The sequence below is a fragment of the Biomphalaria glabrata genome, chromosome 14 (assembly GCF_947242115.1).
Source record: "Biomphalaria glabrata chromosome 14, xgBioGlab47.1, whole genome shotgun sequence".
In the NCBI taxonomy this organism is placed as follows: Eukaryota; Metazoa; Mollusca; class Gastropoda; family Planorbidae; genus Biomphalaria; species Biomphalaria glabrata.
The window spans coordinates 11610463-11623984 of NC_074724.1; the positions used below are offsets into that span (position 1 = coordinate 11610463).

Below are 13522 nucleotides of genomic sequence, written 5' to 3' on the forward strand. Positions count from 1 at the left end.
ATTGTAGTATCAAGTAAATACCAACATGGCCCATTGTAGTATCAAGTAAATAGCAACATGGCCCATTGTAGTATCTACGAAAACTGTTGGTGTGCTCAGACAAAAATGGCTACAAGTATTCATCTCGTTTTTTCCATGTGAAGTTTTACTTTAAACAAAGACTCGTCTCACCAGAGGGCGTTGTAGGTGGTTTATAACAATATATTATTCCCCTTTCCTAGCTTGCCATCTACGGGGCAGATGATGTAAAGTAAAAAGTAAAGCTCCCCTTTCGGACCATGCGATCTATGGGACAAATGATGACCCACGGTTAACAAGGGTGTCATGTGGCTAGCACAAGACCAATCGCCTTCACTTTTCCCCAAGCAACAATAAGAGCTGTGGTTGACTCAGAGGCGCCCAAATTTCCCGAAATTAAGAATCCCAGTCTTCACCAGGATTCGAACCCGTGAACCCGGTTCGGAAGCCAAGCGCTTTACCACTCAGCCAATACTATCACGATGTATTTACAGAGCTGCTTTGTGTTGTCCCCACAATCATAAATAAGGATTCGGGGGTGCCTATACATATATACAAAACATTCTAGGATACACTGAAGAAACAGTGCAATTCAATGAATATGTTTTTCTTGAGTTTAATGCCTTCAAACTCAAAATAAATAATCCAAAGTATAAAACTGGAATAGAGTAGTTGAAATAAAAAGAAGGTGTACAGATCTTGTGTGAAGGTCAAGTTAAATGTGACTGGCCTAACTGATATCATATAATGATTATCTAATTGATCTAATTGTTTTATAAATGGTCAATCTCTTATTCAAAGCCTCAAGAAAAAAAAAAATTCATAGTCGTCTCCCTTACTAAATAGCCTCCCGTGTTTGTTTTTACGAGACGGACGGACAGGCAGAACAAAACACAAAACAAATGACGTCTATTCCCCTTTCGGGGGTCGCTAGAAAAACATTAAATAATCCACGTGGAACAACAACTGATGACTAGCGACTGACCCCTGCGATAGCTAGTTTCACGTTTATATAGTAGCGTATCGATCTTTCAAGAAACCTTCGACATTGATAAAACTTAGTATTCCCTTCCCACGATACCACGTTTTTGTTTACCATATATATGGTTTATTTAAATTAATGTCCCATCTAGAAAAATTTACATACTTTTTTTCTCCCTCACACTCAATGTGACCTAATAATGCTGACTACTACCGGTCAGCCGTCATGTGTGACAAATACCACCACATAAAGAGAATGCATTTTTAAGTTTGATGACAATAACCCTGTTAGACGCGAAGTTTAAAAATTTGTCGGGATATGCACCTCAACTTTTATACATTACGAGCCATAAGCCCCCTTTATTTTAGAGCAGTGGTTCTCAAACTGTGGTTCGCGGACCCCCAGAGACGACCGTAGGGGTATGCAGCAAGATGGTAATTGTAAACAATTAAAATAACTTCTTCGCTAAATAAACAACAGTTAATCCGATCAGATAATACGAATAATAATCAACTCGCCCGTCACTACTGTTTAATATTTCTATTACGTTCCATTGTATCCCGATTTGAAGACAAGTCACTTGGATATTTTAGAATGAATATTGAACTCTTTTGCCCAAGGACAAACTAATATCCAAAAAAAAAAAAAACAAGGTTACAAAAACAGTTTGTGTGGAAACACAAACTCGAAATCGGCCCCCGAAGTGGTCCACCCAGGCAGGCTTCAATATTTTCAGAAAGAACATCCGAATGAAATTATATCAAAGACAAATGAGAGATAAGAATGGAGAAAGAAGGTTGACAGTTCTTGTGTCCAGCAGATCAAAGGATAGGTGCAAGTGAATGCAAAGTTAGATGTGAACCTGGCCTAACTAGTTCCCCTTTCAGACATTGTGGTCTACAGGGCAGATGATGTAAAGTTCATCTGTTTTTCTGGCCTACGGTTAACGATGGTGTCATGTAGCCAGCACAACGACCAACCGCCTTTACTTTTACCCAACTAATGTCAGGTATCCATTAGAGCTGGGTGGAAAATCCCAGTGTTCACCAGGATTCGAACCCGGTTCGGAAGCCAAGCGCTTTATCACTCAGTTACCGCGCCTCACCTTGCCTAAGTGATGTGTTATAGATGATGTAATTGTTTTGAAAAGGCTCAATCTCTTATTCGAATCCTCAAAAAAAAAAAAAAAAAAAAAAAAAAAAAAAAAATCAGCAAAATAAAGAAATGTTTTAGAAAGTGCAGTTTACAAAATTACTATTCGTTTTAAATTAGGTCTAACTTATAATGCATACTAAATAGCTTTTTCTCTTTAAAAAACTGCTTGCATAAGTGATATAAAAAATATTAATATTTCGCTTTCAGAACAAAAAAAGTAGCCGTTGCATTAGAACTTTGAATGGTCTAGTCTAAAATATTGCGATGTCGGATTTTCACTATCTTTCACTATCTTTTCTAGTTTACGAGATCTAAACGGGACGGACGGACAGACATTTCACACAAAACTAATAGCGTCTTTTCCCCTTTCGGGGGCCGCTAAAAAGAGATAAATCCATTATAATATAGGAGCAGCTTATTGAAATATTCACACAAGAGGAACTTAGAACAATGTTTGAACAAAGATAACACTAAGCCTGGTTACAAAAACATTATATCCTGCATTATGAGTCATTACATAGAAGTTGCAGAATGTAACTTTTGTTACTAGACAATTATGTAACTTTTTCACTTAAGGATTCGTGAGCAAGTTTTGACTATATAAAGGGGTCCTTGGGTCAAAAACGTTTGAGATCCACATATTTTACTCTTCAATTTCAATTACTAAGTAAACTGAAAAATGGGCAATGGCTTTAACCCGTGAGTCTCGGTAAATTGGATATTTAAATAAGGCTTTTATTTGTGCATAAGCATAAACAGTGACAGCAGAAGCTGCACACATTATATATAATAGGTATGCCGTCGTACTGTGATCGTTTCGTGCCATTCAGTGCACGGGGAGGCAAGCTGTCTTCACAAAGATCGGTCACCAGCGATATTTAAACTAAAAAGCACATTACAAGAACTTGAAAATTATGTCTCGAATTTTTTTTATTTAAATCTCGTTTCTTATCGAAAAAATGATTTTCTCGTGTTTGTGCTGGGGTGTATTATAGAGATAGTGAGCACGTGATTAATGACCATTCACCATCAAATACAAGCTTCCACCTCCCTCAGAGATTCAATAACTAGGAATGAACTGTACATGAGTAATCAGCACAACGCCAACCCCCAGCCTAAGAGATCTTAAAGTTTTGCAATCATTGATTGGTGTGTGCCTGTGTGTGGTAAGAAACTGACTACAATCCAAGGGTAGAACTCCACAGCACAACTCTTAACCATTCAAACAAAGTACACAAGCACTTTAAAATGTTTTCCCTCTCATTAGAATTTACTGAATACCTGTGTAGAAAGACACACGGCACATTTTCTTCCTATTATCCACAATTAACCTTAATTATGTAACAGCATTCAATCTACGCCCCCCCCCGCCCCAGGTGAAATATTAAACAATTGTAATTATCAGTTGATACATTTTAATAAATAGGAAAAAAAAAAGATTTAGAAAAACAAACGAACGGCAAAGCTTATCTAAGGAAAAGAACCACCAATTCCATTTATCAGAAAATTGCAAGGTTTAGCTTCTTTTCTGCTATATAAAACAAAATTAGTTAATTGGTGAATTATTGCATTGATTTGTGTATTGTCACCGACTAGAATAATTATGCAAATAAATTTCAACTTGATCCGAAAATGGGAAGTGGGAGAAAAAAACTGATCATAAGGGGATTAAATCCATATATAAATAAACATCTCTCAACAAGTAGCATTTATTCCCTAATTTAGATATCAAACAAAATAATTTATCACCAATAATTAATTACAGTCACCAAATATTTTTGTTTGATTCATGTCTTGTCAGGTATAATGAATAATTGTGCAAATTTTCCACTTGATCCGAGAATGGGAAATCGGACAAAATGCATGTTCAAACTTTTTACCATACAGAGTGATTTGATATAAGCTTTGTAAAAAAAAAAAAAGCAATTAGGTCGGAATACACATTTACTCGAGGCCTAAGTTTCATCTACATATGTCAGCATGTGTGACTGCTAGAAAATATGCTAATGCTTAGAAAACGATATTGATACGTGTAGTCACTGTAGTGTAATGCATAATTTCGAATATATTTTTTCCCTCAAGTACCATTATAGTCAGGAAAGGTCGAGCTAAATATAAATAGGCCAAAGCGGTTTTACGAGAATATTGAACAGATCGAGTCGTTTCCGCCCAGTAGGATACAAAGAAACAAGTCCTCTTATTTGCACTTTTGAAAAAAAAATAAAATAGAAGAGTGCCCGGCCACAAGAGGTCATTAGCACTCCTGGTTATCGAAACCAACACCCGACATGCAAATCCAACTATCGTCACGTAAACAAAAATTCTCGCTCGTGTCCTTCACGTTCGATGGTAGCGCCGAGTCTTCAGACATAGGAGTACGGGATCTCTGAATACTAGTTCGTGACAAATAGTGATTTGTATAATGGTTTTAGAATCATCACGTTGGTCAAAGAGCTTTAAGGTGCGAAACATAAATATACCAGTTTCTGAAGAAAGTCGTTAAATACCTTTTTGAATAAGCCTTTCTTTTAGAACCCCTGCAAGTCAGATGTATATTGCTCCACGATATCGGCCGGTACAGGAAGCACATTTCTCACTGTCACAAAAAGTGACCAAAAAAAAAACAAACTCTCTAACGCTAAGTTCCAATGGTAGACTGCACAGCTGTTCCATTAGTGTATCGCTACCTTATAAGATCCATACAGATATTAAGCACATACACATTTTGTTATAGAAAGATATCGCAAGGGTTCGGAGTTTCTAAGCCTCTTTCATTGATTTGTGTTGACTCATTTCTAGCACACGATGAAGATCTCTTGATAGCGTCCACGGCGAGCACAACATTTGCAAAAGTAAAAGTAATTTCCTTAATGGACGATGTTCATGGAACAATAATATAATTTATATAGACTGTCAACAATTAATGTAGGCTCCAGGCGCGATGAGAACATAACAGACATAAAACAAAAAAATTAAGAGTTAGAAAGTCAAACGTTTTGAACAGGTAGGTGTTAATGTTGTTGTTTTCTTGACTGAAGCCTGTTGTTTTTCAATGGGAAGAAAGTTCCAAACATGTGCTTCATGTACTGAATAGGCCCGTAAAATGAAAGCTTGGGGGGGGGGGGGGGGGGCGCGACACCACTCGAAACGTTGAATCCATGGACTAAAAATAACTTTGTTTCCCTTTAACGAATCTTAATCATAGCAGTGCAACAAGCAATAGAAAAAAAAAACTTTTTAAAACCAAAGCTTATCTAAAGGGAAATAACCACTCATTACTGCCACATATCTGAAAATTACAGGGTTTGCTCCCTTTCTGCTACATAAAACAACAAAATTAATTAATTAGCACTAAATGATTAACTTTTTTTTTTTATTGATACCTCTATGCTATCGACTATGAATAATTATGCACAGTTTAAACTTATCCGAGAATTGGAAATGGGAGAAAAAACATGTTCAAACTTTTTACCAGACAGATAGACAGACAGTGAGTTGATATAAGCTTTGTAAAAAGAAAGACTAAATCTAGTAGCTAAAGAATGTGTTGTGTTGTAACACACCACACCTCCCCACAGATTAAAGTGTCATGTGAGAAAACATTCAAAACTTGATTCATAAATTGCAGAGAATTATTTGAAGCTACTGAGTTCCTCCAATTGGAATGCAGTAAATAAAGATCAAAGCTTCTTACACGATCTATACTGTCATTGTTTAATAAGCCTGGCTGTTTGGGCTAACTTGAAACAGAAATAAAGATCGTTACGTGTTAGAACAAATATCCTGCGGTACAAATATCCTGAGGGATGGCAGGCGTGGGCAATGGGCACGGTTCGAATCCGGGACCATCGAGAAGACAGTCGGAAGCGCACACCACGTGACCAGGCGACCATCCGCTTTGATCGCGCGTGTGTAAAAATATCTGCATATTTTGTAAACAGCTAAATACACGCCCTACCCAGTGCCGGATTTTAGGGAGGGCAGGAGGAGCTACTGCCTAGGGGCCTCAACGATAGAGAAAAAAAAACATATTTCAAAGGGTGATCTACTTAATCTTTTTTACACAACTTTTTTTTCGCTTTTTTACCATTAATACTTTAGATCTTACAGTTGGCAACACAGTCGCAGTTTTAAAAAAATGTCCGTTTAAACTTAAAGTGTGCTCATAATATATATATATACTGCATAAACCCTAAACAATTACACTTTTTGTTACTAAAATGTGCACACGAAATCATTTATTTCTTTTAAGTATGAAAACTTAATGTGCAAGTACTCTATTTCTTTTAGAATATGGCGCGAGCTTTGGGGTGTATTTGCTTTTAAATTAAAAGTGCTTTTTAATTAAAGCTTTCGAAAAGCTGTAGGGGCCTCCAGGAAAATTTTGCCCCGAGCCTCCGCATACTTAAATCCGGCACTGGTCATACCTCATTTGGCCAACATTAACAAATACAAATGGCCGGGTCAATTAAACATAAAGGAGTTTCACCATCCTTCGATTGCAAACATTGATTTTTTGTTAACAACTCCCCCCCCCCCCCCGTGTAGGGTAACTACTTAACAATCTAGCTACATGGCTGTACAAACAGCTGTACCGCACACAATCAACAATCAATAAGATCGACGCCCGAGGTTCAAATGTGGGAAAGACAATTTTAAAGGTCGACAACATTGAGACTCCTGGTGAGAACCTGGGCAGTATTTTAGCTTATTGATAAAGCTGCGAACTGGTGAAAATGGAAATAGCCAAGGCTGTAAAGTTTGCGCCAAAATGTGTACATCAGCGGCATGGATAAGTAATAGGCAAACTTCGACCAGTTTTTCAATTGAACCTCTCATTCTCGAGAGTGTGTGCAATAGTTGTATCTTCTTATATTTGTGAGAAACTTTTTTTTATGAACAATGTTTGTAAATAAAATAATTTGCCCAAGGAACACCTTTACTTCATCAAGAGTAACTACATCCTAGTTTGAACCCAATTATGACGAACTATTATCAAAACACTCGCAGCTTCCAACCATATTAATCCAGATTAATTTGATTTTATACCAAATGTCTTACTCACTGTCTTATTAAATATATTATTATTATTATACTATTATTATTGTTATGCTCTACCATCTGCCTAAAGGTAGAACGGAAAAAAACTCACCCAGATACCCCCTGCCCCACAAATGAGATTGGACCCTAGCGCTCTGAGCATGCTATAAGCCTATAAGCATGAAAGTAGCGCTATATAAAAGCAATAATTCAATTTAATATTTCCGTATTTGACCCATCAAAATTTGTCGATTTAAGTTTTTGGCACGCTCAGAGCTTGCACATCAGTGGCCTAGACACTTTAGGTCTTAAATAAAGCAGCCTTTTCATGGGATATGATTATGACCCTAATCATTGTATAATACATTTATAATAATAATAATAATAAAGTGCAAGCCACACAGTTCATGAATGACGTTTTTTGTTTAATGTATTCATCAGTAGACTAGTTCTGTGGCAAAGACTTTGCCGCTAGGGTAGGACTATAATTGGGACCACTAACGCAAGAGTGATTGCATTTCATCCGAATAGCAGTCTGACTGGTTAATTTAATTTTGACGCACTGAAGTATTACCATATTAGGCTATTCGGCGCTGTTCACAAATACAAACAATAGTAGAGACGCTGTGCACAAATTTTAGGTCAGTGATGCCCAAACTACAACCCTCGGGCCAAATCCGACTTGTGACTTGAAACTTTGGACCATCGGTTTCGGCGATTTTTTAGGACGACGACCCATAACGAAATGTTTATATCCTCCCGCACGCACAACCCCCAGGCCAACGATGACTGTGAAAGTGATAGCTCTCCTCAAAGAGATCATTTTTACGCACGTGTTTTTTTTTATATCTGCTTCCCATCATGCATTAGCTGTAGTTATGTGCCGACATCCTGGTCAAGTGGTATGTGCTCTAGACTGCTATCTCAATGGTCTCAGGTTCGAACCCTGCCTGCGCCATCCCTCGATATTCCGTGAGAGGTATGGGCTAGAATGTAATATTCCTTAACTCTGAAGATTTCGATATCTAGACACCCCCCCCCCCTCACGTCGTTAGTGTTGCTGTGAAGACAGTGCATAGAGGCTGACAGTCACAGGTTGAACCACTCGACCAGGCCAGTCCGAGTCACGAGACACTACGACAGACTTTGTCTTGTTTACACGACTTCTCTAGGTCACACTCTGACTACAAGAATGTAATTCAAGGCACATGTCCAGATAAGACACCTCTGTAACTTGTTGTACAATAACAAATATTATCAGTGATGCTGTTGCGTATGTGTGTTTCTGTAGGTGTGTGTGTGTATCTATCTAATCTATAAATACTTCATCAAGTAGGCTATCACTATCAACACAACAGACTTGTCATGACATTGAACTTAAGACTTCTTAGAATTTTTTTTTTCTTTCTTTTTAGATTAGTTCAAAGAACAAAAACAAAAAAAAAACTTTCTTTCTTCTGAGTCACAATAGTTCTTTCTGACATACTTTTTTTCTCTCTATCCCAAGTCCAAATTAGCAAAGAATTGTATGCTATGTACACTTTGTATATAACTAGCCATTCAGTTTTTAAATGAAATTGTGACAACAGAGTTCTTTTCTGTGAGCTTGGGAGACTTTGGGTTAGGGAAAGCAATGCAGATATGTTAGTTTTAACAAGTAGCTCAAGATTAGACAAATATTCTTGATAACAAAAGACATACAGGGGGTATGAGTTTTACTATTTGTAGACTTAGAGGGATTTTGAATAGCAACTTCCTAAGTCGTGAGAGACATTAACACTTGATACTTAGACACTAGAACGGTGAGAGGTCAAAGAGCAGGGTTTATATAGAACTTGTTAAATATTATTGATAACACTGGCAAACAACATCAGCTGGAGCAATAGTATCTATATAGTATGTTTTTAAATTGTTATTTATTATAAAATTAGTTTTAATTTTAACTTATTTGCGACTCCACTCCTTTGAAGAGTCAAAAACTTGTATGAGAATGAAGTCTGTATTTTGTTGATGGAAGTCTACATTCTAACTAAATGTACAACACAGAGTATATAGTACTAAGCACCATATTAGACCTATCCCTTAGTGTGTTGGACTGTTGAGGCACCACACAAGAATTGTCAATCATCTTTCTCCATTCCTCTGTCTTTCAATGGCATGGTTCATTCTTTTATGTTGTCTTCCCATCACTTTCTCTGTCTACCCCATCTTCTTTTTCCTGAAGCAAGATCTTTGCAAAACCTGAAGACCTTGTAATATGGACATAGAGATTTAGTTTCCATTTTTTTTTTTTACAATAGTTAGCAGGTCGTTGTGAGGTGGGCCAATCGCTCTAGTAACCATGTCACTAATCTCTTTATTTGTGATCTTTAAATGTGATACCTAGGATCCTTCTGTAGCATCTCAATTCCATTGCTAGGTTACTCCTCTCTAGCTCTGCAGTCAGCGTCCAAGATTTGCAAGCATAATGTGGCCATGAGGTTTATCAGTGCTGCTGTGGGCTGTGCAATTCGGGCCAGTAGTTTGGATTTGGTTCCCTCATCTGAGACAATAGCTCCAAGATATTTAAAACTATAACTACTGATACTTGTCAGCTTTTCATCTCCAATGCTGATGCCCAATATAGGAGCATATTTCTGTGAAATTAATACTTTTTCCTTTTTGTTTTAATTTAAAAAAAACTAATAAATCAGGGAATAAAGCAAAAAAAAAAAAAAAAAAAAAAAAAAAAAAAAAAAAAGTAAATGTACTTACGCAAAATTCCTATATTTATATCCAATACACTGAGGAGCTATTCTTATCAACAACGGAACAGTCATTCTTTGTCTGTCTCAGTGGGTCCTACCTTCACAACTAAACCACAAGAACACACAATCAGAAAAGATATTACTTGAGAATTTGTAATTAATAAATATACATTTTTAGGTTATATGTAGAAAACATATTGTTTACAAACTGTCAAACAATATTTCTGTTGTTATTACAGAGCCAAAGGCAATCATGAAAAGGATGGAACAAGAACTGAGTAGCAGTGAATAGAAAGATAAAGATACTCATAAAGTTAAGGAATGGCAGCATTAAGAAATGGATAGACCTTTTGCTGGATAAGATACTTAAGATGTCACGCAACAAAAAGGAATAATGGAGAGAGAGCTGGTCATCAGATCACAAGAGATATGTTTAGCACAGTTTGTTTATTTTACATGTTTCAGATATTAATTCAGAGTTGAAGAATATAACATCCTAGCCCATACCTCCCCCAGAATGCTGAAGGATGGCTGCAAGCAGTATTTGAACCTCAGTATTTGAACCTGAGTCCAGAGCACATACCACACGACCAGGCAACCATCCAAATGCTTGTCTATTAATTATATATTTTATATACATTGACAAAATGGTGTCATCTTCTTATCTTATATAATACAGACGTTACTTCAAAAAAGAAGATGATTACGTCCTACGCGTCATGCATTTAGTCATGCATATTATATGTCAGATTGAAAACATTTTCAATTAGTTGATGCAAAAGAATAAAAATGTATTGACACATATAGATCTAGTGAATTCTAGTGTCAAATAGAAAGAGAAACTTACATTGTCAATATTGCTAGAACTAGATAGATCTATATTTGTAAAGTAAGAATAGTTGTGAAGTGTGTCGAAAATATATTTGAAGGGAAGAAAACAGATCTAGAGAGTTCTAGATCTACTAGGCCGTCTAGGCGCTATTTTTAGATGAATGAATTCAATTTTAAATATAATACTAGTAACTAGACTAGATTTTTATTAGATCTATTAAATAATAATGTATTAATCTATTCTATAATGAATAAGTCTAGTAATTAATAATTATTAAATAATTATACTAGATCTAGATATATATATAATAAATATATATATATGATTTATATCATATAAAAAATATAAGCATTATAAGATCTAATTTCTAACTACAATTGAGTTTATAGTTATATAATAGACTAAATAGATCTACTTATAATATAATAAGTTATATATAACTTATACAATCTGGTACATACTGTTATAAAGTTATTATACTATATTTTAGTACTAAAGTGTCTAAAGTGTAGCCTAACTAAAGTTACAAGTTAGTAGACAAGTCTAACTACTCTAAAGACTAAAGTGACACTAAAGTGTGACTAAACTTCTAAAGACACTAAAACTAAAGTCATATGATACTTGATAGATCTAAGTGGTAAGACAGTAAGTAGTAAGTATAGACTATACTCACTATAGTAGAGTATAGATCTATATCTAGATAGAAAATTCCTTAAAATTTTCACAACTTAATAAATACCATTTAAACACTAGGCCTGTAATAGTGACTTAGTGTAATATGAAAACGACATCTAATCTAGATATAAATCTGGATTTACCTAAAAGTTCAGTATCTCATCACTAAACTTCTTGACTCTTGCTAGGACCTTTAGGTATTTCGAACCTCCGTGGCTTCGGATGTAACCTTTGACCTAGATGTATATTGACCTATTTATTAGCTAATCGACCCACGCCTTCGTGATGTTTTTTTCTGCCCTGCCGTTTTTAGTCGCTATATTAGTTTTGTGGGTGTGGTCTGTCTGTCCTTTCGTCTGTCCGTCACGTTTAGATATTAAAAACAAACAAAAAAAAAAAAGAGAAAAGCATTTGAAAATGATATTGGGTGGCTTAATAAGTTTAGGCGCAAAGACTACTTAATAATGAATTAAAATTAAACTTTTGCAGTGGGTTAAAATTATGTAGGCCTATATATATAATATATGGATGGGACAATAACATCAAAATATGACAAGAGATTGGGGTAAGGGATTGTCACTTGTGCCGCTAAGATCTTCTTCTTCGTTCTCATTTTACATGTCGGAGGGTTCAGATCAGTAATCCTACATCTAGATGAACTGCGCAGTGGTTTCCAGATCAGGCAGCTCTTCGTATAGTTTTTGTTCTATAGGAAAGTTTTGGGGCCAGAGTCTTGTTCGGGCCTCTTGATATAGTATGCAGCTTTGAAGGGCATGACCAGCATTCTGTGGTGATGCTCCACAAGGGCAGGTTTCGTTCGTCCGACTTTAAGCTTCCGGAACATATGTTGACTCATTCTGTTGTGTCCGGTTCTGAGTCGAAAAATTATACGTTGGTCATGTCGAGATCGCTCATAATAGGCGTCCTTTTACTTGTAATTAGGATGTGAGCTGGTCCAATTCTCATTTATTCTACTCTCCATTATTTTCATCATTTCTTCTGGGTAGAGAGGGATTTTCATTTGTTTGTTCATTCTTCCCATTTTGGCCAGTGTGTCTGCTTTTTCATTGCCTTCTAGTTCAATGTGTGCTGGAATACATTGAAGAACAGTTTCCTTGCGGTAGATGTTAAGGTTTACAAGAGCTGTCCTGAGTTGCTTTACATAGGAAGTATTCGAGTTTTTCAGGCTTTGAAGGACTGTTTTGGCATCGGTCAGTAAGACCATTGGGCTGTTTGGTGTACATGGGTAGTTAATTAGTGTGGTAACTGCTGTTCCAGTGCTTGCCTTTCTGCACTATGGCTGTCTGGCTACTAAGATAATAAACACAAAATAAATTAGATAAAAATTAACAAATAGTCTACACTAAAGGTTTGCGTTGCAACGCAGGTGCTGGAAATGAGCTCCATTAAAAAAAAAAAAAAGATGCGAGTTACACTATCTATATCTTCTTATCTAATATATGACAGACGTTATTTCAAAAAAAAAGAAGGTAATTACGTCATAAGCATTTATGTATGTATGCATGTTAATCAATGACTTAAACTCTGCTAAATCGTTGGTTTTCCTGGCTGAATCAGGCCGCCCATTTCATTCTCTAATGGCACTAGGGAAGAAAGAGCATTTGTACGAGTCACTCAACAAATCGGAATCTTGGAAATTGGGTTCAGCACCAAGGTCATGGTTTCTTGTTTAAACGCCGCCTGGAATCAGTGAATGACTTTTCACACCAACTGCGTAATATGAAAACAGACGCTGGTCTTTCTTCATTTTTTTTGTTTGCATTTTTTATCGGTGGCAGCACTGTCATGGTTAAGAAGTGTGGTAGCGTATCTCTTAATATATAAATCCAGCTCATGATTTACGGCAGTGAGTAAACCCAAGGCCTTACCCTCCAGGGGTCAATAACTTTTTTTTTTAGCCCTATACTAAAATATGCTTATTAAATATTAAAAAAAAAAAAGAAAAAAAAATTAATTTACAAGTGCTATATTTCTTTCTTCTAAAATATGGCTTTTTCATTTAAGCTTTTGAAAAAGTGTTGGGGGCCTCAAATTACTTAAATCCGGCCCTGC

At 36.1% G+C, this 13522-nt stretch overlaps 1 protein-coding gene across 7 annotated transcripts in view; it reads right to left on the minus strand.

The window, feature by feature from the left end:
- LOC106077958 (glucose-6-phosphate exchanger SLC37A2-like) overlaps positions 1-11701 on the minus strand; it is a 39079-nt gene extending 27378 nt beyond the window's left edge. For 5 of the 7 annotated variants that reach the window (XR_008774719.1, XR_008774717.1, XR_008774718.1 and 2 more), the window contains exon 1: positions 4663-4761. Coding sequence is in view for 3 of the 7 variants with exons in the window: in XM_056010287.1 (XP_055866262.1) it covers positions 4663-4745 (83 nt within the window). In the remaining 4 variants the exon portion in view is untranslated. Of the gene's footprint in view, positions 1-4662; positions 4763-9949; positions 10049-11592 lie in introns of those variants that run through there. The other 2 variants (XM_056010288.1, XM_056010289.1) reach the window with 2 other exon arrangements.
- Between the last annotated feature and the right edge of the window lie 1821 nt (positions 11702-13522).